Source organism: Lates calcarifer, linkage group LG5, assembly GCF_001640805.2.
Source record: "Lates calcarifer isolate ASB-BC8 linkage group LG5, TLL_Latcal_v3, whole genome shotgun sequence".
NCBI classification, from domain to species: Eukaryota; Metazoa; Chordata; class Actinopteri; family Centropomidae; genus Lates; species Lates calcarifer.
This window is the reverse complement of record NC_066837.1, coordinates 19,048,537-19,068,297: the sequence shown is the minus strand read 5'-3', so window position 1 is coordinate 19,068,297 and position 19,761 is coordinate 19,048,537. Positions and strand designations below refer to the sequence as shown.

At 39.3% G+C, this 19,761-nt stretch overlaps 2 protein-coding genes across 3 annotated transcripts; one reads left to right on the top strand and one right to left on the bottom strand.

Moving 5' to 3' along the window:
• Nucleotides 1-558: 558 nt before the first annotated feature.
• On the bottom strand, nt 559-2,737 carry ten1 (TEN1 subunit of CST complex). Its single transcript, XM_018665044.2, has 3 exons — nt 2,530-2,737; nt 1,751-1,908; nt 559-1,380 (listed from the first exon to the last, which is right to left on the bottom strand). The coding sequence occupies exons 1-3, from the start codon at nt 2,610-2,612 to the stop codon at nt 1,247-1,249; spliced, it is 375 nt and encodes a 124-aa protein (XP_018520560.1). The 5' UTR covers nt 2,613-2,737; the 3' UTR covers nt 559-1,246.
• Nucleotides 2,738-2,774: 37 nt separating this feature from the next.
• Nucleotides 2,775-19,161, top strand: acox1 (acyl-CoA oxidase 1, palmitoyl). 2 transcript variants are annotated; one of them, XM_018665042.2, is made up of 14 exons: nt 2,775-3,017; nt 4,932-5,091; nt 8,648-8,808; nt 10,085-10,192; nt 10,366-10,485; nt 10,628-10,743; nt 11,180-11,349; nt 11,920-12,082; nt 12,920-13,110; nt 14,300-14,479; nt 15,440-15,545; nt 15,912-16,055; nt 16,446-16,652; nt 16,925-19,161. In XM_018665042.2, exons 1-14 carry the CDS (start codon nt 2,909-2,911, stop codon nt 16,973-16,975), a joined length of 1,986 nt encoding a protein of 661 aa, XP_018520558.1. In that variant the 5' UTR covers nt 2,775-2,908; the 3' UTR covers nt 16,976-19,161. The 2 variants fall into 2 exon arrangements, with proteins under 2 accessions (XP_018520558.1, XP_018520559.1); XM_018665043.2 differs by lacking the exon at nt 8,648-8,808 and adding an exon at nt 6,520-6,680.
• Nucleotides 19,162-19,761: the final 600 nt, after the last annotated feature.

Genomic DNA, 19,761 nt, shown 5'->3' with positions numbered 1-19,761 from the left:
GAATAAAAAACACAGGCAGATATAATGGATGATTTTTCAACCTTAAGATATTTTACAACATATAGTCTGGCTGACTTTTACCACAGCTTAACAATTCATGCAGCTTTCAGGGACAAGTGTGTCAGGAGGAAGAGGGTGTGTTCCTCCATTGCTATCAAATGACAAATAACGGGCACCGCTCCACCCAGTGTACATGACCATGTTAGTTGAAATATCTGGGTAACATCTGGGTCACTATATGATTACATGGATGAGAAAGTAAGACAAAACTCTACATTGTTATGCTTATTACTTGGCTTTTTTCCTCTTGAGACCTTTAAAACTCTTTAAAATTCTGAACTGCTCATAATTTTTGACCAAACTAAGGTTACAATTATTTTTATTCTCATCATCTACCAACTAGTCAGTGAAATATCAACAAATAATGAAAAATGACCGTTACAATTTCCCAAAATGCTAAATTAGATCCTAACCATTGCTGGTTTCATTTCTAGCAGTGCATACTGTTCATGACCAAATTAAATGTGTTTGGAGTTGGAAAAACAAACAAACAAGTACTTGAGATGACAACGTGCATTTTAGTGCTTTATTGATTTTAATATTAATATTGTTACAACATGGGGTCATAGTGCACGTCCTGGTCTAACAGCCCAGACTATACCTAGCTGCTAAAAAGTATCCAATAGGTAACCTAAGAGTCATCTTTATAACAGTCTGATCCGTGCATAGTGCTCAACAGGAGTATTTTCGCATTTATACCTTTGCAAGCAATCTTTGCCATTTTAAACACATACATGACATAGTTACTGTAACAATACTTGTAAAAAGTCTTTTTGAATGATAGAACACCATAAAGTTATATCAAGAATGTTAAGACTGGTAACTTTCATCATATGAAATGGATGTCTGTCAGATGTCAGAATTTTGAGAGATATAACAAAAAAAGGCATCATATTCATAAATCATGGATCCATAAACATCTGCTTGGTTCATCAGTGACCGAACTTGAAACCTCCATAATCAGTCCTTTAATTTGGGTTTTTAATTGTCAAACCCCTGATAAAGTGCAGTTATGGCCAGACACTTAACACTTAACCAAACAGTCTTTAAGTTCACTGGAGCTCACATAACAGCACTCCAGTGCACCTTGGCAAACAGCTTAAGAGCCAGAGCTGGAGTCCTGACAATCAACCAACACTCTGGGAAACTTGATGAATGAAGATGCTGCTCAGGTTGCATCTGCAGGCTATGCAGGTTTACCCTGCTTACATTCCCTCTCCCTGAAGAAGCTCCTCTGCTCATTGATGGCTTTCTGTAGAAGGGCGATGTTTACACCATCAACACAGTTCAGCACACGGGCACGAACCATCACACCAATCCCTGTAAGACGAGGAGATGCAAATAAAGGCATGCGAATGAGGCACTGAGTCCTGGATGTGTTTAAAGGAGCCAAGTTATCAAGAGTTAATTAAATGAATGACAGTGAAATTTAAGTAGAGGCAAACAAACACATTTCTAAGTTCTATTTCAGCTAAAGCAGAGTTATAGAGGAAAAAAAACAAAGCATTTAATGACTTAACAATGAATGAATAAACAGATAACTGCTTAATCAAGTCTTATATACCTTTACATTGAATGTTGTGAATCCCTGTGAATATAGTGTCCAACATTTCAATTTGCTTCTGTTTGAAAATCCTAATAAATTTTCTAATATTTTCCAGTCATCAGAGATCAAAACATTTTTCCTTACCCTCAGTATTTTCTGTCTCACCCAGAACTATGTACTGAGCCCCAATTATTGGGTTAAATGGCTCCACAAACAACGTGTGGACAACCACATGGTGCTCTTTTGAAGCATGCTGAGCTGACAGTGTAGCCCTGGACTCCTCAGGCTGATAGCAGACAAGCCTAGAAAACATTTACAAGGTAAACTGGTAAGCCAGGTGATACCATTTAAACTGTTCTTTTTTCTCTCTGTGTAAGGTATATTTCTTAATCCTATTTGTGCACAAACTAATTCACATTTTTTTCTGCATACAGACCACAAAGGAGGGTCAGAAAACTGTTTAAAACTAAGTTGGAGCTTTGTGAAACTTTTTATTGTATTTGTGAAAAAAAAGGGGTGAGAGGCACCATTTCACAACTTCTTCTCCATCCAGACCACATAAAGCAGAAAAATACTGCACTTGGATTTGTAAAAATCTGAACTGGATTAACAATTATATGCTAGAGAAGGTTAAAACCATTCAGATCTGTGATACTTTTATTCTATTTATGAATGAACGACACTGGAGGCAGTTTAAACACAGCTTCAGATTTGTGAAAACAGATGAAAGATGTTTGCACTGTACTGCTTCACCTCCATTCACACCGGACAACATCTAAAGATCATCAGTGTGCATAGACTTGTCAAACCTGGACAGCTACTTCCACCACTTTTTATAAACTCTTTAATCAGGAATTGTTTTGTATTAAGCAAATCCGTTTCAAAATAGAAATGCTGTTACACAGTCACAAACAAAAACCCACCTGCCGTATGTTCTCACTGAACCTCCTTCCTTCACTGAGTTTATTTCCCAGGGGAAATGAAAAATTGCAGCTGCGGGAAGCATCGTACTACAAAAAAATAAAAAGAGACAGAAAAGCGGTACACTGTTAAAAACAGTGAGCTAATGTGAGTGAACTGTTGAGGAAGAGCACATACTACCAGCATGTACACATGTCTATGGCTTCCGGAATATATGTCACATGACCCATCAGTCTCCGCCCCCTCTGGACCCCTCTGCGGCTGCGTCAGGAGGAGGTCGTATCAGTAGAGCCCGTCAGGTTGCCGAAGAAGAAGGTTATACAACACTATACTTATTACACTTTTTCATAATAAATACTGTTTTCAGCCTTATACACAACAATGAATCCCGATATTATAAAAGAGCGGCAAAACGCCACTTTTGACGTCGAGAAACTCACCAACATTTTGGACGGGGGCCCAGAGAAGACCAAAAGAAGACGAGAAATTGGTGAGTTTGAATGTCTACCTTGCCCTACAAGAGTTATTGTACTTGCAACTGTCAACACTTCAAACTTAATATGATGGTAGAAATTATTTGCAAAGGCAAGAGTTTTGTGGAGATAAAGGAGCTAACCCAACAACGGTTTTGTCGGCTGTTAGCTACAGAGATGCTAGCAGAGCTGTCCTCTTTTGCGACCACTAGGTAACGTTTTAGTTGTCCTGAATTGCACTAAACTTTTACGTTATTATGAAACATATCTCATCTAAGGTCCAATATAAGGTTGTATGTCTAAAGTTGGGTATGTTAGGTTGGTGTCATATGTTCCAGTGGTAAATTCGGCGTTAGTATCATTAAGCAAGCTGCTATCACTCAGTTGTTTTGTGTGCACCGATTATTAATGCCTATCAATAGTTAGTGTTGCGTTTCCGTACCTGCTCCGTACATGTCGCGCTGCAGAGACTATGATACAAATAGGCAAAACACAGCGTTGTAGGTAGCAGAGTATGTTAGATCAAATGTGGACAGTGTTTAAAATATCTGACCCCAGACTACCTGTTCTCCCACTTCTCAAAGGTGTTTTATTGGATACAGGTGGTGACTGGGGAGGCCACTGAACTACACTGAACTCATTGTAATGCTCCTGAAACCAGTTTGTGACGACTTTTATTCCGTGACATGGAGCATTATTATGCTGAATTAGCCACTAGAATATGGATTCAAGCTGATGGATTCAAGGTGTTTCCGTCATTAGAGCTACTGCTCACTAGACTTTTTATTTTTCTTTTGCACCATTCTGAGTAAACTCTAGAGACCGTTGTGCACGAAAATCCATCAGCAGTTTCAGAAATGATCAAACCAGCCTATCATTTCCAGATCTATTACCAGAAAGTCTAACACAAAAAGCTGTGGATATGGTTCTGTGGGTGTGGAAGTTATGCCCTGCAACATTAACATCTGCCCGCATTGCCTGCACCTGGCCTGTATTGACTTTTTCATTTATCTAGCTCAAGTGGTTTATTTACTGACAGCAAAAATCTCCCCAAGTTCATGAAGTTCACCAGAACACACCACTGAACAAATAACTGATGGTTGTGATCTCCAAATTCTGACAAGTGAAGCCAGCAGACCATGTATTTGGTCTAGAAATGTTAATTTAACAGCATTCATCTCCACCGTGACATAGCTATTGAGGTAATGCTTCTGTGATTATACATGGACGTATACATGCTAGTAATCTTTTGTTGGGATTAGGGCTGAAATGATTAGTCGACATAATGGACGACGTTGATCATAAAAATTTGTCAACGCGTCATATAAAACCAGAAAACCAGAGACTTTGTAAGAGGAATCATGTTCACTTGTTACTGCAGTGCACTACAGGAGATGCTGGGGACAGTGAATGTAATGACTGCATTACTGTTGCAACAAGACCCCCTGCCCTCCTACGTTTACGTTTCTTTCCCTGCTTCCTGAGGAGACAGGTTGACAACTCAACACGTTAAGAGCAAGAAAAGTTCCTCCAAGTGTTGTAGGTCTCTGCAAAATGAAAGATGGACAGACATCGACCCCAGACGTCAGAACTGTTAGATCAAAATATCAGCGTTTTTTGTTTTTTTTTCTTTTTCTTTTTTATACACGCTATCTGCTCACAGTGGCTGTGCTGGCAGGGAGAGACTAGCTCCAGTCCTCTCCTCTGACATCCTTATGCAGCAGTATAGACATCTAACAGTTTAGTTAGATAACAATATGAATATAATAAAGTTTTGTCATTTTTTACCTCAATTTATTCATCAGTATTCAAAGTTGAGGGTTATAGGTACACACATTCACAAATTTAAATAGGCTTTTGCAATATGTCTTTACTGCCAGTTGTATTGACTGACTAAAAGATACATATCTGATTAATGTTATCCACTGTAGAGGCACTGGTTCTCAGCGATCCGGACTTTAAGGAGGAGGACCCAAACTTCCTGTCCCGCAGTGAGCGCTATGACCAGGCTGTTCGAAAAAGTGCCCAAATGATCCTGAAGCTCAGAGAGTATGGCATTGCAGACCCAGAGGAGATCTACTGTTATAAGACGTATGTGGTAAAAGAGTTGGCATGTGACACACAGTCAAATCCACTGTTCCCTTGAAGTGCTCAAAAAAAGAAAAAAAAAAACAAACTATTTTTCATTAAATTAGTTTTTTTTTAAGGAATGCTTATTGATTTGGGAGAACTGTGAATCGTAATACCTGAATTAAAATTTTGTCACGAGAAGATATATTTCATATATGGTATTTCTAAAATCATGTTTAGCAGTTAAGTGACTCAGGCACAGAAGGAGTGTACCTCTGCAGAGATACCAGAAGAGAAATTACTCCACAATTATACTACATAACATTACTACATAACATTTACAAGTTAAATTTGACAGTATGTACTTATTGACATACATGTTACACTTGTATACTTAATGGCCACGTTTTTAAGATACAAAGCAAACTAATATGACTTCTGTTAGACATAGTGCTGTCAGGATCAGAGGTGTAATCAGAAATTACACACACTGTGTATTGTTGACCTTTTACACCGTTGAGCTGTAATACCACTACACCCAGACTGTGCTTTATGGCAGTAATGGCACTATGATACGAGCACAGCAGTTAGAGGGGGCTGGGGCTGGGGCAGGGGCAGGAGTTTTTTTTTCCACCAGTTTTAGTGGTTTAGTTATATGTTAAACATTGTACAAGTTACACAGTTAGGACAACTGTGTAAGCAGCTAAATAAAATGAGGGTTTATGAACAGTGCAAAAGAATTGCTTACATTTGTCATTGGGAAAAATGTGTAGTAAAAACTGCAGCTTGACCAACGATGTGTTTAGCTGTTTGTAGCCTCGAGGCAAATAGATTGAGCTGGGGCAAAGTTCATCATAAGATTAAAACTGTGTCACAGGCTATGTAGCGTTCACCACCTGTACAATGTGATACAGTTTAATAGATAATCCTTTCAAGAAATGCTGCCTTCTATGGTCTGTGATACAGTGCAACGATACTTTTATTACACGTGTACCTAAAGTCCTGTCACTAGACACTGACACTTAAAAACTCGCACAAAAAGCACAGTTTTCCTATCACAAGACTATTTGAGATGTTGGTCAAGCTTTCAGTGTGCTTTGTTTTTTCTGTTCTTCTTGTCTGTTTCATTTACACACAGTGGGGTTTTTCCACAGTCATTGTTTTAAATGTGGCTGCTTGTAAAAAGAATAGACGTGGAATAGACGTCACATTAATACCTCTTGTACTTTTTGCTTTTACTGCCAGTTTATCCAGTCCTAATGGTGAGGTGCCTCAACCAGTGGACTTTTTTTTATCTTCAAATGATTTTGGTAGATAAACCTGGACCTCAGCTGTAAAAGTCATATAGTCTCTCAGGGCATCCATAGTGTAGTGAGTCAGCAAATACATGAGTTACACAATGGCAGGTCTGATCTACAGTTGTGTATCCTGTACTTTCCCTTCACCCAGTATGGTTAATGGCAACCAACATGAGGCCATGGGGCTGCACTATGCCATGTTCACCCCGACCCTGTACAGCCAGTGTGACCAACAGCAGTCCAGGAAATGGTTACCTCTGGCAAACTCCTTCCAGGCCGTGGGCACGTATGCTCAAACTGAGCTGGGTCACGGTCAGTCCTGGACTTAGCCCCTAACTTATTTACCTGATTGTTGTTTTAAGGCCCTTCAGATTAAATGCAATAGAACAAATTTGCATTTGCATTTTAAAATGGTTCTCCAGAATTAAATATGGGCCGGGGGGGGGTTCAGCAATTTTGAAACTTCAGTACCAAAAATAGTACTATTAGTGAGTTCTTGTATGTGTTTGACAGATCCAAATCATGTAGAAAAGTCAAAAAAAGTCAATCAAGTAGCTGCATGGGTATTCTGACAGTTGAGTTCATACTTAACATTTTGTCCTAACAAGAGATGTTTACACATCTAGCTGTAGATCTGTTATTAACATCGCTCCACTAGTATTTGTCCATTAGTTAGTTTCGTCTCGTCTGTTCCAAAGTATATTCCCATCAACAGTAGTTAGCTCTACTGCTTTCCTACTCTCATCTCTCTCATTCCCTTTGTATGTAATAATTATGCACTGATTATGAAGCTTGTGTGCATTTTGATTGTTGTCTCTTGGTTGCTTTTCATCTTTCTGCAAATGACAGACTTTGTTTCCAATAAATTTTAATCAGTAATTTAGTCTTAATTTTCTAGTCTGTCTTTGGTTTGGCTGTTAACAAAAAACTAAAATTAGTCAGAACAATTTTTTTGTCCTTCTCTTGCAGTCTTGAATCAAAGGCAAGAGAAGCTACATTATGTGCTGCAGAAACATGTGGTCTGGGAGCCTGTAATGAGGCTGAGCTCTGAATGTCTCTTTGTAATCTGAGAAGCTGACAAATCTGTGGTGAGACAGAATGTAGGCCAAGCCAGCTATTGTTTGTTGGCTTTCTGTAGCAAAGCCAAGTGGATGTTTTTATGAATTTGTATTTCATCTGTGCAAAGCTAGACTGAAAGTTTAGAACTGATGGTCCAGTCTTTAATGAACACTTTGTTCACCTGTGTTTTGGCAGGTTTGAGCCAACACTGGGCCAAAGTCCCAGAGTATCACTTATGTCGTGACCTAACGTCCCCTTAACCACCTTTGTAGGGCTGCAACTTACAGTTATTTTCATTGTCGATTAATCTGGTGTTTATTGGTGAATTCCTGAAAAATTAAACAATTAGTCAGTTATAAAATAATTACATATTCATTTTCTCCCATTCAACTAATTGATTAATCAGTGTGTCACGGCAGGTCTACATTTTTCTCATTCATGCTCTTGTCGTAGCTTGTTGGATGTTAACTTTGTCTGTGGTTCTACTAAATGGATCATATTGACACGCTTGTTGTCTAAAATTAATGTACCTAACCATCAAAAATTCACCTCAACATTTTTAGCGGCGTTCAAAGTGTTTTCAAACTGTCTCCAGACTAGTTGAACATCCAGGTAATGAAGAACAAGAGGTTAACATGTGACCATTTGGTGTAAATAAATATAAGAGGCAGCCAAATCAGGAGTTTGTTTGACACAGAACATTCAGAAACCGCAAATACCACTAGCAGAGTCTAAACTGAGAATTGGCTAGGAAGTATTGTAAAGCACTATACATAACTGAGGTATTCAAATGCACATGGGACAGGTGAACATTAGTGATGCAGCTAGTAAAGACAGATTTAAATAGAATTTAAATGAGTTTTGAGCCAAATTATGGCCATGTGATCAAATCAATGGTTCTAATGTGCATGATAAGCTCACAAGCTGTTTTAATTTGTCTTTGTCACTTCCATCCTTACTGCCTGCTTGCACATTCTTCATCCTTATTCTCACTTTTTCTTGATTTGAATCATGTAAACTCTTGCCCATGAACTCCTCCTGTGGATTCCTTAAAATATTTCATTCAACGCTCTCTCCTCATTCATCTGCACTTATGTTGATTTAAACTTTCCATAATGTGGACTCCATCAAAAACTCTCTATTCATCCCCTCCCCCCTTGCCTTTTCCACATTGCCACCTGCTTATCTTTTCCGTGCGCCCCTGTCCTACGTGGCCCTAGCTCCGTGCACCCCGACAGGCCAGAGCCCTTGGATCTACATCTGGGGATGTTCCTGCCCACACTGCTCAACCAGTCCACCCCAGAGCAAATGGACCGTTTCTTCATGCCCGCCTGGAACCTAGAGATCATCGGCACCTACGCTCAGACTGAGATGGGCCACGGTAAAATGAACAGAGCAGTCCAAAATATCAGGCTGGTTTGCACAAGGCAGTGTTTTTGTTTTTTTTCTCAACCATCAATACACAGGAGTTATTTGCTTGTGTTATCTTTTTAGCATTAAGAAATGTTGGAATAGGTCATACTTTAATGTAGACAGATTTTTTTTTTTTTTAAATGTTGATGGTTGTCATACTCTTTGAATAAAATATATGTTGATTAATTAGCACTAATTTATTTTCTAACATGAATTTGTACTAAACCTCTATTAATAACTCTCAGAGAAAGTTTCTTTCTGCCCATCATTTGTTTTGGATGTGAGTGAATTCAGTCAAGTAGGAAACAATATAAAAGTGGGGAAACAGGTTGTAAAACAAAGCCAAGGTTAAGCTACTACAAGTTCATATGCAACCAAAATATTTATATATATTATTATATATTTATATTTTCCATCACACTGCGTAAACACCACCACAGGTCAAATATTTGATGAGTTGAAATTGCTGAATTATTTACTACCCAGTTGACCCACTGAACAAGAGTGAAATTGTACAAATCAGAAGAAATGGTGGTGCACCAGCCTGCACCAGATAGGCCTCTCAGACAAACAACCTTACCTTTTCTCTTACCAGCCCTTTCTTATGTGTTCATAATAGAAATATTGTCTTTACTAACCATCTTAAATTGTTTTTATGTGTTTGTTTTTGCATGGGTTGGGATCTGTTTTTGGCTGCAGATCAGTGTAGCGACATGCATTCCAGCTTGAATTACCCATTCAGACTGAAAAGTGATGAGGAAACCCACCACACACACCTACCTTTTGTTTTTTTTTAGATGCAAAGTCCGAGTGAAAGGGATGCCATAGATACAGCATGAATTGAATCATCTATTTTTAGATCTGTCAAACACCTACATGATGCACTGCTTTGCTCCTTTATGTTGGAATTTGACATCATCCATTTGATATTTCATTGAGGAGAATTCAATTTGTGCAAGTTTAGAACTCTCAAGGGCTGAACATGTTTTTTATCCATGTTTTGTTATGATTAATGTTAAAATATTATTATATTTTGTAGGATTGATTAATTCACTCTGTTCATGTAACTTTTATGTTAGTGGTTAGCTCTGTTCTTAATAATTTCAGTAGTAAACATGCTTGACAGAAGAATTTCTTAATGTCTGAGTAATCATTAATTTTTTCCTGTCAACTGTGTACTTTGTATGTGTGTGTTCTGTGTGTATGCGTTTTGTGGGCTCTGCTGTGTTGTCGGTGTCGTCTAGGCACACACCTCAGAGGGCTGGAGACCACAGCCACGTACGATCCAGCCACACAGGAGTTTGTCCTCAACAGTCCCACAGTCAGCTCCATCAAATGGTGGCCTGGGGGACGTAAGTTCATTCACAGTTATGTGACCAGACAAAGAGAATTTAGTGATGAATTAGATTATTTGATGTAATATTTTCCCCAAGATGCTATGATGTTTTTTCTATCATTTGTCTTTCAAGCTGAGAAAACCTAACATTCAGTAGTTTTAACCCCGTCACTCTCTCTCTCTTTCTAGTTGGAAAGACCTCAAACCATGCCATAGTCCTAGCCCAGCTTTATACTCAGGGAAATTGCCACGGTCTGCACGCTTTCATTGTGCCCATCCGTGACATGAGCACACATGAACCCCTGCCAGGTAATCACAGTCTGCAATATTTCTGTGGATGTGGTGGTTGTGGTTAAGTCAGTCTCATTAACTTCCTGTCTCATTTTCTCTGTTGGGGTCTTATTTTCTCACACTCCTCCCGACTTTCTGTTTTTCTCTGCCTCTCTCTTAGGCATTGTGGTCGGAGATATTGGCCCTAAGTTTGGCTTCAATGAAGTTGACAATGGCTTCCTGAAACTAGAGAACGTACGAATCCCACGGGAGAACATGCTGATGAAATACGCCAAGGTGAAGTGACATTAATTGAGAGGCATTGGTGTCACAAACCAGGCTGCATTGAGGTCATTGAGGTCACTGTTAAGCAATGTTTTAGGTTGATTAGATAGTTCTTATTTTCACTGTTATGATACCAGTGACTACACAGAAGGGCCATTGGTTTTTGCGTCTCCATCACTGCTTCTCTGTTTGATACTAATTTGTGTTTTGTTTCCCAAATGTTAAAGGATTGTTGTTTGCATTACAGAGAAGAAGTACCAGTATTACTGACTTTTCCATTGCTAAGAAGCAGTAATGTTTTATTTGTCTTAATATATCCTGTTTTCACGGTGTCAGAATACTGTCAGTCCACTTTTTGTGATAATATATATCTTCAGTATATTGCATCTAGAGTGTGACATTTTCTTCTGAAGCATCTCCTCTCAAAATTATTCTGTCTCACCACTAGGTGGAGCCAGATGGAACCTATGTGAAGCCACCAAGTGCCAAGCTGACCTACGGCACCATGGTGTTCATCCGCTCCATAATTGTAGGCGAGTCAGCTCGCGCCCTCGCAAAGTCCTGCACTATCGCCATCCGCTACAGTGCCGTTCGCCATCAGTCTGAAATCCGGCCGGGGTCAGTCATTACAAATGAATCTATAAATGCTTTTCACCACACAGCTCTGCATAGTTCATGGACGTTGCAAGTAAAAACAAACACATACTTAAGGTCATGCATGCACAAGTGACAGGGTTCAAAATTAGATTTTACTTCATAGCACTGGCGTTTCCAAGTTTTGAATGTCGGGAGCACCAGAAACAAATGTTGTCAGAATGGAAAATACATTCATGTGAGAAAAATTCTCAAATGATAGAATGACAAATTGTGACTAAATTATTGTATTTACCGTAACTGAATTAATCCATCTCTTGAGCAAGAAAACAAACTTAGTTATGTTTTTTCCACAAGAACATGGATGGTTTATACAGTAACAATATGTCAAAATAGAATTATAAAGTTTACAACACCACTCAGCACATGAAATTCATGATACAGTCAGTGGTCAGTATGATAGATTCAACAGCACATGGAAACAACACTGGTTTTGTAATGACTTGAACTCTCACCACATCCTCAAGAATCAAAGGGAAGTGCAACCTTTTATAAGATTCTGAAAACTCAAACCTTTGTGTTTCTGTCCCACAGAGAGCCAGAGCCCCAGATCCTCGACTACCAGACGCAGCAGTATAAGCTGTTCCCTCTGCTGGCTATGGCCTATGCCTTCACTTTTGTTGGCCAGTACATGAAGCAGACCTACCACCGCATCTCCGGAGACATCAACCAGGGAGACTTCAGTGAACTGCCTGAGGTACTGACTACATGCATTACACATGTAGGATCTGATCTAAGCTCAGTGATGAGTGACTGAGGTGATGCATAGTGACTGACAAGGTAATAGATCAGTCTCAGTCTGACCAACCATTTTTGGAGGAGCTGTGTGACAACCAAGTGTGTGGTACAAGCAAACACTTAGTTAACCATTAAAACTCCAGATAGGTTTGTTTTACTGACATCAGTGTTAGCTTGGTCAGTCACTATCTGATTATACTGTATTAACACCTTCAATTCATAGCAGTCAGTTTTGTTATGGCACTGATGAGCTCCAAGAGCTGCAACTTCTAATTAATTCAGTGCCAGTGAAAACCTCAATAATCAGTATAATCAATGTGATCAGTTATATATACTGTGTATATATACAGTATACAGTGCTTGTTAATCAACTGCTTAGTTGACAGTGGCATAATTAAAATGCCACTTGAGTTTTTTCTGATTGAACACCAAAGAGAAAGGCTAGAAGGCTTTCTCTTAGGTTACCACACTTCTACACTGCTTCTGCTTTTCAGTTTTATCTCTGAGCCTTCAAAGGACGACAGAGAGGAACTGTACCAAATGTGTCAGCTGCTAGTTGCAGTAGATTATTTTTTATTATTGTAATCTAAATGTTTACTGGAATACTGGTACATATAGCATGGTATTTATGGCTAAGTCTAGTTCATACACAAATATAAATTAATGTGGGCCATGAATCATTCCATAGTTTAAAAACTCAAAGGTCATATTCATTTGTCTGTTTGCTCGATGATCTTTTGAATATAATTAGACTTACAGGAACCTGTTTATACCCTCTTTGCCCTTCAATCTACAGCTCCACGCTCTGTCTGCGGGTCTGAAAGCCTTCACCACATGGGCAACCAACGCCGCTATCGAGGTCTGCCGCATGTCGTGTGGTGGCCATGGCTACTCTCGCAGCAGTGCCTTGCCTGACATTTACGTCGAGTTCACCCCTACCTGCACCTACGAGGGAGAGAACACAGTCATGATGCTGCAGACTGCACGGTAACTCGTCACACAAAAATGTATAACCACAAATGTGACACTTTACATGGTCCACACTCACAGCTCAACAAGCTCTCTACCCACTGACACAAATACACTGAAATGCTTTTTTATTGCCACTTTGATGTTATTATGCTTACACAGATGTTATTTTGCTTTTGCATTTTAACACTTAACTTATGCTTACTTTCTAAAGTTCGTACAGGTGAATTCACATTTTCACCCATCATTTTTGTCACACACTTATATATATATATATATATATATATATATATATATATATATATATATATAGAGAGAGAGAGAGAGAGAGAGAGAGAGAGAGAGAGAGAGAGAGAGAGAGAGAGAGAGAGAGATGGAGAGCGCAAAACAAAGAAACACAGAGACATAAATGTGCGCCCACACAGCAGCCCTACCATACCACAAATGGCGACACACCCGCCTTCCTCCCACAGCACAGACAAACACAGGTCACATTTTATATCCCTACATGATAGCTGGTATGGCTTTTTTATCACCAGTACTGTAAAGGTCAGCTGTTCAGTTTCTACATTTCTGTTCTGTTCTTCTTGAGGAGATTTAGTTTCCCTGGCAAGGATGTATGAACAGTTCTTGAATGTTCAAGTACAGAGTGAGCTCGTACCTGAACGTGAAGTACACACACAAAGTCCAAAGGTGTTGTGAATGGGATTAATGAATAGGTTGATATATGAGACCAGCTGTGGATTAGATGTTAGTATAAAAGGGTTACACAAGGCTAGAATGGCATGGAAATGTGTGTTTGTGATGTGTGATTACTTTCAATAAGACCCTAATGGAGGTGTGAACAGTACTGGGTGTTGATACCAAACATAGTCACAGTTTGTGTGTAACTTAATGCCTTTCATATGTCAAAAAACACTACTAAAGCTAATAACATCAGCTTTAGTTGTGTGTTGTGTAGCAATCTTTTTAAACTCAGCATTTCACACTAAAAACAATCATGCCGAAAGAATTTAATCTGAAAAGAAAAAGACACTTTTTAAAGTTTTTTTTTTTTTTTTATTAGCAGTAGCCGCAAGAAATATTCCATTTGGGTATGACTGATGTTCATGATTGTAAACACAAAGAGTTCACTAGCTAGCTCATGCACCCATGTTAAGTTGTGTAGCCCTCACCTCACCTGTGTCCTCAACCTCTGTCTGTGCAGATACCTGGTAAAGAGCTACCGTCAGGCTAAGGACGGTCAGCAGCTGAGCGGCATTGTGTCGTACCTGAATGAAGCAGAGCATCGCAGGGTGCAGCCCCAGCCCGTCGCTGCCAGACCAACGGTGGTCGACATTAATGACCTGGCTAGCCTGGTGGAGGTCTACAAACTACGAGCTGCCATGTAAGAGAAAAAGCAGTAGAGAAGAAGTTACCTAGCTACTCACACTTAATCTGTGTTATCATTTCTGGTTTAATTAATTATTTTTGACTTCAGCAAATAGCAGTTTGTAACTGTAATTTTACATCGGCCACTAATGTTTGCTGTTGTATGTCATTCCTTTGTGAATGCACAGCTGCTTTGACACTTCCACCTACAGCTAGTCGTTGCAAATAATATGTCTATTTGTAAAAGCAAACCTAAAAAAAACTGTTTGCATTCACTGTTTGGATATTGAGTATCAGCTAATGCCTAATGCCTAAAATGTAAATTTAAGTGTTTGTTCCTAAAGAAAGGAAGGATAGAAGTTGACACACTGCTGCTGTTTGGCCAAAGCTTCAGCAGTTAACAGTAATTATCCTGAGTCTAGCCAGTGTCTGCTGGAATCCTGCTGTTCTCTGCTGCTGCCCATATTTCTGCCTTTGTCCTTTTCTCTGTCTGCATATGATATGCTGCCCTGATCATATCCCGCATACTGTCAGCCTTAGTCACGTCTAAATTCATTTGGCAGTCAGTGTCAGCTGTGTTGGGAGCGCAGACAGTGGCTAAGTCAGTCTGTTGGAGGGTTACAAAATGTGGTCTGCCAGTTGAGACATCAGTGGGATAAAAGGCAAAAGATGACTGTGTGCTGGCTGCAGTCATTTCTTCTGTGTTTCTGATAAGGCTCCCTCAAACATTTCCCAATTTCCCTCATTCCTTCCTTTGAAAAATATAAATTAGACAGATGATGGACAATTTCTGAAACAACAATCTTATTTCATCAGAACAGTACCAGACAATAGCACAACTGTTGATTTTAGTAAAGTCAAAGATGAACATGTGTCAGCATGTTGTTAAAGCTGAGGAGATTTAAACTGTCTTTTTGTTTTTAATTGATTAATATTAATGAAATCTGGTTAATGTAGATGACGTGTGTGTTTGCAGCCTAGTAGAGCTGGCAGCTAAGAGCATCCAGCAAGAGTTGCAGCGCAGGAAGAGCCAGGAGGACGCCTGGAACAACAGTGCTATCGACCTAGTCAGAGCCTCAGATGTAAGTTGTGTGTGTGTGTGTGTGTGTGTGTTTGTACATTTGAATCATAACCTTGGACAAGAAGTCGGCGTACTGTAACAAGCATGGCTAAAGCATTTCGGCAAACCTCTTAATGTTGACTTAAGGCCAGAGGTAATGTAAGCTGACAAATGTCTGGAATCAATATATTATTGTATTATCTTAAAGTTCACCTTTTTAAATGTATTATTTTTTTATGATCATTAGGTAGTAGCTTGCAATAGCTGCTTGATGTCAAGCTCATATCCTGCTCATAGTCATCGTTGTATTTCTTATGTTTCTTTCCCTCTCTTTGTTATTTGTTGGCCTGAGTCCCTTTCATTCATTTACATGTCTTTTTGTCTCTAGGCCCACTGTCACTATGTCGTTGTCAAACTCTTCACTGACAAGCTGGGTGAGATAGGTGACACAGCAGTACACTCAGTGTTGTCAACCCTGGCTCTCCTCTACGCCCTGCATGGCATCACACAGAACTCTGGGGACTTCCTACAGGTCAGGAAAATAATAACATACAGAAAGAATATGGTCGACAGTCAGTGGTTGATCGTATTACAGATGCTACAAACATATTGTGCAAATGTGCTCCAGTTATTTGCGTACTCCTTGTATTTTTGTTTTCACTGTTTCCATATGAAAATCCAGCCTCAATTGCTTCTTTGTTTCAGAGACTAACAAAATGGGATCTTTGTGTGTTGAATCTGTGTGTCTGGTGGCTGGTGTCTTTCTTGCTGTGTAAAACACATTTAACATTATTTTATCAGTTGAGCCCGGCAGTAACAACCCACTGCCTCCACTGTCTGTTTCCTCACTGCTTGGATGGCTGAGTGAAGTCCAGCAGCATGTTTTCATCCATAGCCCCCACCCACCCTTTTTTTTTTTCAGGCTGGACTGCTGAGCGTGCCCCAGGTGTTGCTGATTTCTGTTCGTATCAAGGAGCTGCTGGCTCAGCTGCGGCCCAACGCCGTGGTGCTGGTAGATGCCTTTGACTTCCATGACAAGAAGCTGAATTCGGTCCTGGGACGATATGACGGAAACGTCTACGAGAACCTGTTTGATTGGGCTCGCCGCTCACCCCTGAACTCCACAGAGGTCAGTCAGGGTCATCAGAGGAAAATAATTGTAATGACAAATTAGAATTATTGTACAGTCAAAGTTATTTTCATTTTGTAGGACTAATGTTTAAGCATTATATGACTGGAATATGCTGCAACAAGACAGTCTAGATAGGATTATGTGAAATTTGGCAATGTTACATAGGTTACATGAACAAAAGATAAATTTAGCTGAAATGGCTTTCTTTTTCTTTTTTCTTGCTCATTATTTAAGCTTAACAAATGCTCCACACCCTCGTTCTTCCACAGGTCCATGATTCCTTCCACAAGTACTTGAAGCCCCTGCGGTCCAAACTGTGAGCTGACCATTGCAACCCGATTCCTGGCTCTGACCCTCCAACTCTGCATATATAGGCACACCTGTAACAGCACTAACCCATCATATCAACACTTTGATGGTCTTCACTCTTGCCTTCAGCTGGTGCTTACCAGTCTGAAAGAATCTAGCCTTCCCTCCTCTACTCTCCTTCTCTCTGAATTAGCCTCTCTAACGGCCATTGTATACTGAAACGTTCTAGAGCAATGTAGACAGCAGGCTTGTCCTCTTGGGTGATCATGGTGTAAATCACTGTGGTAACAAAAAGGGTGTAAAACCAAGGGTTTTATCTAAAATGTCTAATGAATTCAATATTTTGAGCCCAAAAACTAGCTGTAAGAATGCAGATAAATAATCAAGTATTTACAGGTTTAGATTGCCTTGTTTTCTGTAGATTATGATTTAAAGTTTCATGTTTCCTCCTCTTTTCTTCACATTCTGCTATGTGCCTGATGGCTCCTCTGTGTGAGCCAGTCAAGATGGATTTGCCATCTCTTTTTTTTCTCTAACAAGAACAGAATGTCATTATGAATGTTACATAACGTTGGACCGATCAAACCAACAGCAAAACCAGTTTTGGTCATTTCCCTTGACTACAAGGACCAACACGCTGTTTTAAAGACACTGTGCTGTTTGTAATAATTGTTGCTCAACAGGAATTAATTTGTACATGACCTTTGTTAATCGCTGTAGGCAACCTTACTTCTTCACAAGTTTGTGGCAATCCCCTGACCCTCCTTCACCAGTCAACTATGGTGTAATATGACTGACTTAAACAATAGCTGTGCTGTAGTTTTCACTGGATAGGATAGAGCAGGAGTACACAGAAACATCAAGTGAAAATATAAAAATATTTCCTAAATGTTCTTATCTTATGTTAGTGGCTTCCTTCTTTGTAGAGAACAATGGTTGCAGTGAGTCACAATGGTCCCCCGGGTTTTTTTGACAGAAAATACCTAAAATATTTCCAGTTGCTGTATTTCAATCACAAAGGTAAAACAATCCCAGTCCCCACCACGTGTCACATGTGTGGCTGTATATTGAATAACTGTGTCATACTTGACTGGTCAAATTACAGATACTAATGTGTAGGTTACATGCTAAAGTGTACTCCGTTAATAGAAGCTGATCTCAATGCAGAGCTGAAAGGCCACTCAAGTACAATGTATGTGAGACAGTGGAATGATATGAGGGCTTTTTAATACTTACAGGGGATTAAATTTAGCACTTTTGGGTGACATGTTCTAAATTCCTCAGTTTCTGAGTGTCCAAATGCTTTTGAATGTGTCTGTGTGACAGAAAGCTTTCAGCAGATAACGGTGCAAGGTATAGTATGCAAAGTGTGTGGAAAAACACCTGTGAGGACAGGCAGTATGAATTTGTGATAATTACTGGGAGTTAAATGAGGCCACGTATGCACAGTATATGTGCATTAGTATTCCCCCTCCCTGCTGTGTGGGGTCATTATAAAGAAGGGTCACACCCCAGCCAACATCTGGATGAATTCTTTGTTCTATTTGTTTGTTTTCAGTCAAGCACATTTTGAACTACAAACTTTCAATAAATGTCTTGTTATTTTGCAGTTATGTTCAATTTCTACTGGCTGAATTATTCATATTCAAATATGATTGACATGTATTTCTATATTAATGCTTTCCTATTTTTGTCATTACAGTTTCAGAATTGGTGGATTTGTTCTCCTGGTTTATGTCAGCCTGCAGTAGTTTATTTTTCTCTGTGAGCAGTCGTATCTACATGGTAGATACTGATGCTGGTGATTTTAAAAGTAGCAACATAATTACACAAATAAACTTTTAGGAGATTTTGTGACTGTAAAGACACTGATGAAAAGGAGGAGCTTTAATCAAAAGCTTCACTGTGAACTGTAAAGATGATTTGTGGGATAATTATGTGCCTGAGGAAGTTGTCTTTCCTTAATCTAACTCATAGCTCATAGCATTTCATTTCTGTATGTACACAGACTTTTAATCAGTTGATTTCTGCTCTAAGGGCACAGTTATCAATAAAGAATGACTAAGCAGTTTGTTAAGCATATTTGTGATAATTTGACGACATGTTTTATGGAATAATAATAATTTTAAACATGTGATTTTAATGGTTGGTACATAATTTGACCTGTAAGTTATATTAATAAATAATTAAATAGAAAGTGTGTTGTGTTTTATTTGTCTTGATCAAGCTTGAACTGATTTTCAAGCCCACTGAAGAGGTCCACTTTGGAGAATCAACACTGCTTCAGGCACAGTATTTATGCGTTACCACTTCCACGAGAAGTATACTGAAGGAGCTTTACATATTCACTTAACAGCCACGCAGTCCACTGCAAAACCGCTATAATTTTTACTTGCGACATAAGATAGCAATGGGATACTGATGCAGAAGTGTACATCGTTGAATGAGGCTAACAGAAATTAATTTAAATAAATAAAAAAAAGGACAAGTTTCAGTGCTACATTAATTGGCACTCAACTGAGTTTTAGTGGCGGAAAATCCACATAAATTGTCTTAAATGTCCACTGCTTTATTTAGCAAAGCACAGTAATGTACAAATTTGCATTTAGTCAAAACTCTATTTACATTTGTACATTTTCTAAAACACAGATATATACTATATGTACTATATTATCACTGTTTTCACTTCTTTGCCCTGTAGTTTCCAGACACGGGAGCTGGAGGGGTTGGATCTGCGGGTTGGACCGGGTCCAGCTCCTCTCCTCAGTGGGTAAGATAAGTAGTAACTCCGCCCCCC

Excerpts from the sequence above, each read along its gene's own strand:
- ten1 (XM_018665044.2), bottom strand. The coding sequence starts at position 2,612 with ATGCTTCCCGCAGCTGCAATTTTTCATTTCCCCTGGGAAATAAACTCA. Across the intron at positions 1,909-2,529 it reads TCAGTGAGAACATACGGCAG|GCTTGTCTGCTATCAGCCTG; the intron begins GTGGGTTTTTGT and ends AATGTTTTCTAG. Across the intron at positions 1,381-1,750 it reads TGAGACAGAAAATACTGAGG|GGATTGGTGTGATGGTTCGT; the intron begins GTAAGGAAAAAT and ends CTCGTCTTACAG.
- acox1 (XM_018665042.2), top strand. The coding sequence starts at position 2,909 with ATGAATCCCGATATTATAAAAGAGCGGCAAAACGCCACTTTTGACGTC. Across the intron at positions 15,546-15,911 it reads ACCTAGTCAGAGCCTCAGAT|GCCCACTGTCACTATGTCGT; the intron begins GTAAGTTGTGTG and ends TTTTGTCTCTAG. Across the intron at positions 16,056-16,445 it reads ACTCTGGGGACTTCCTACAG|GCTGGACTGCTGAGCGTGCC; the intron begins GTCAGGAAAATA and ends TTTTTTTTTCAG.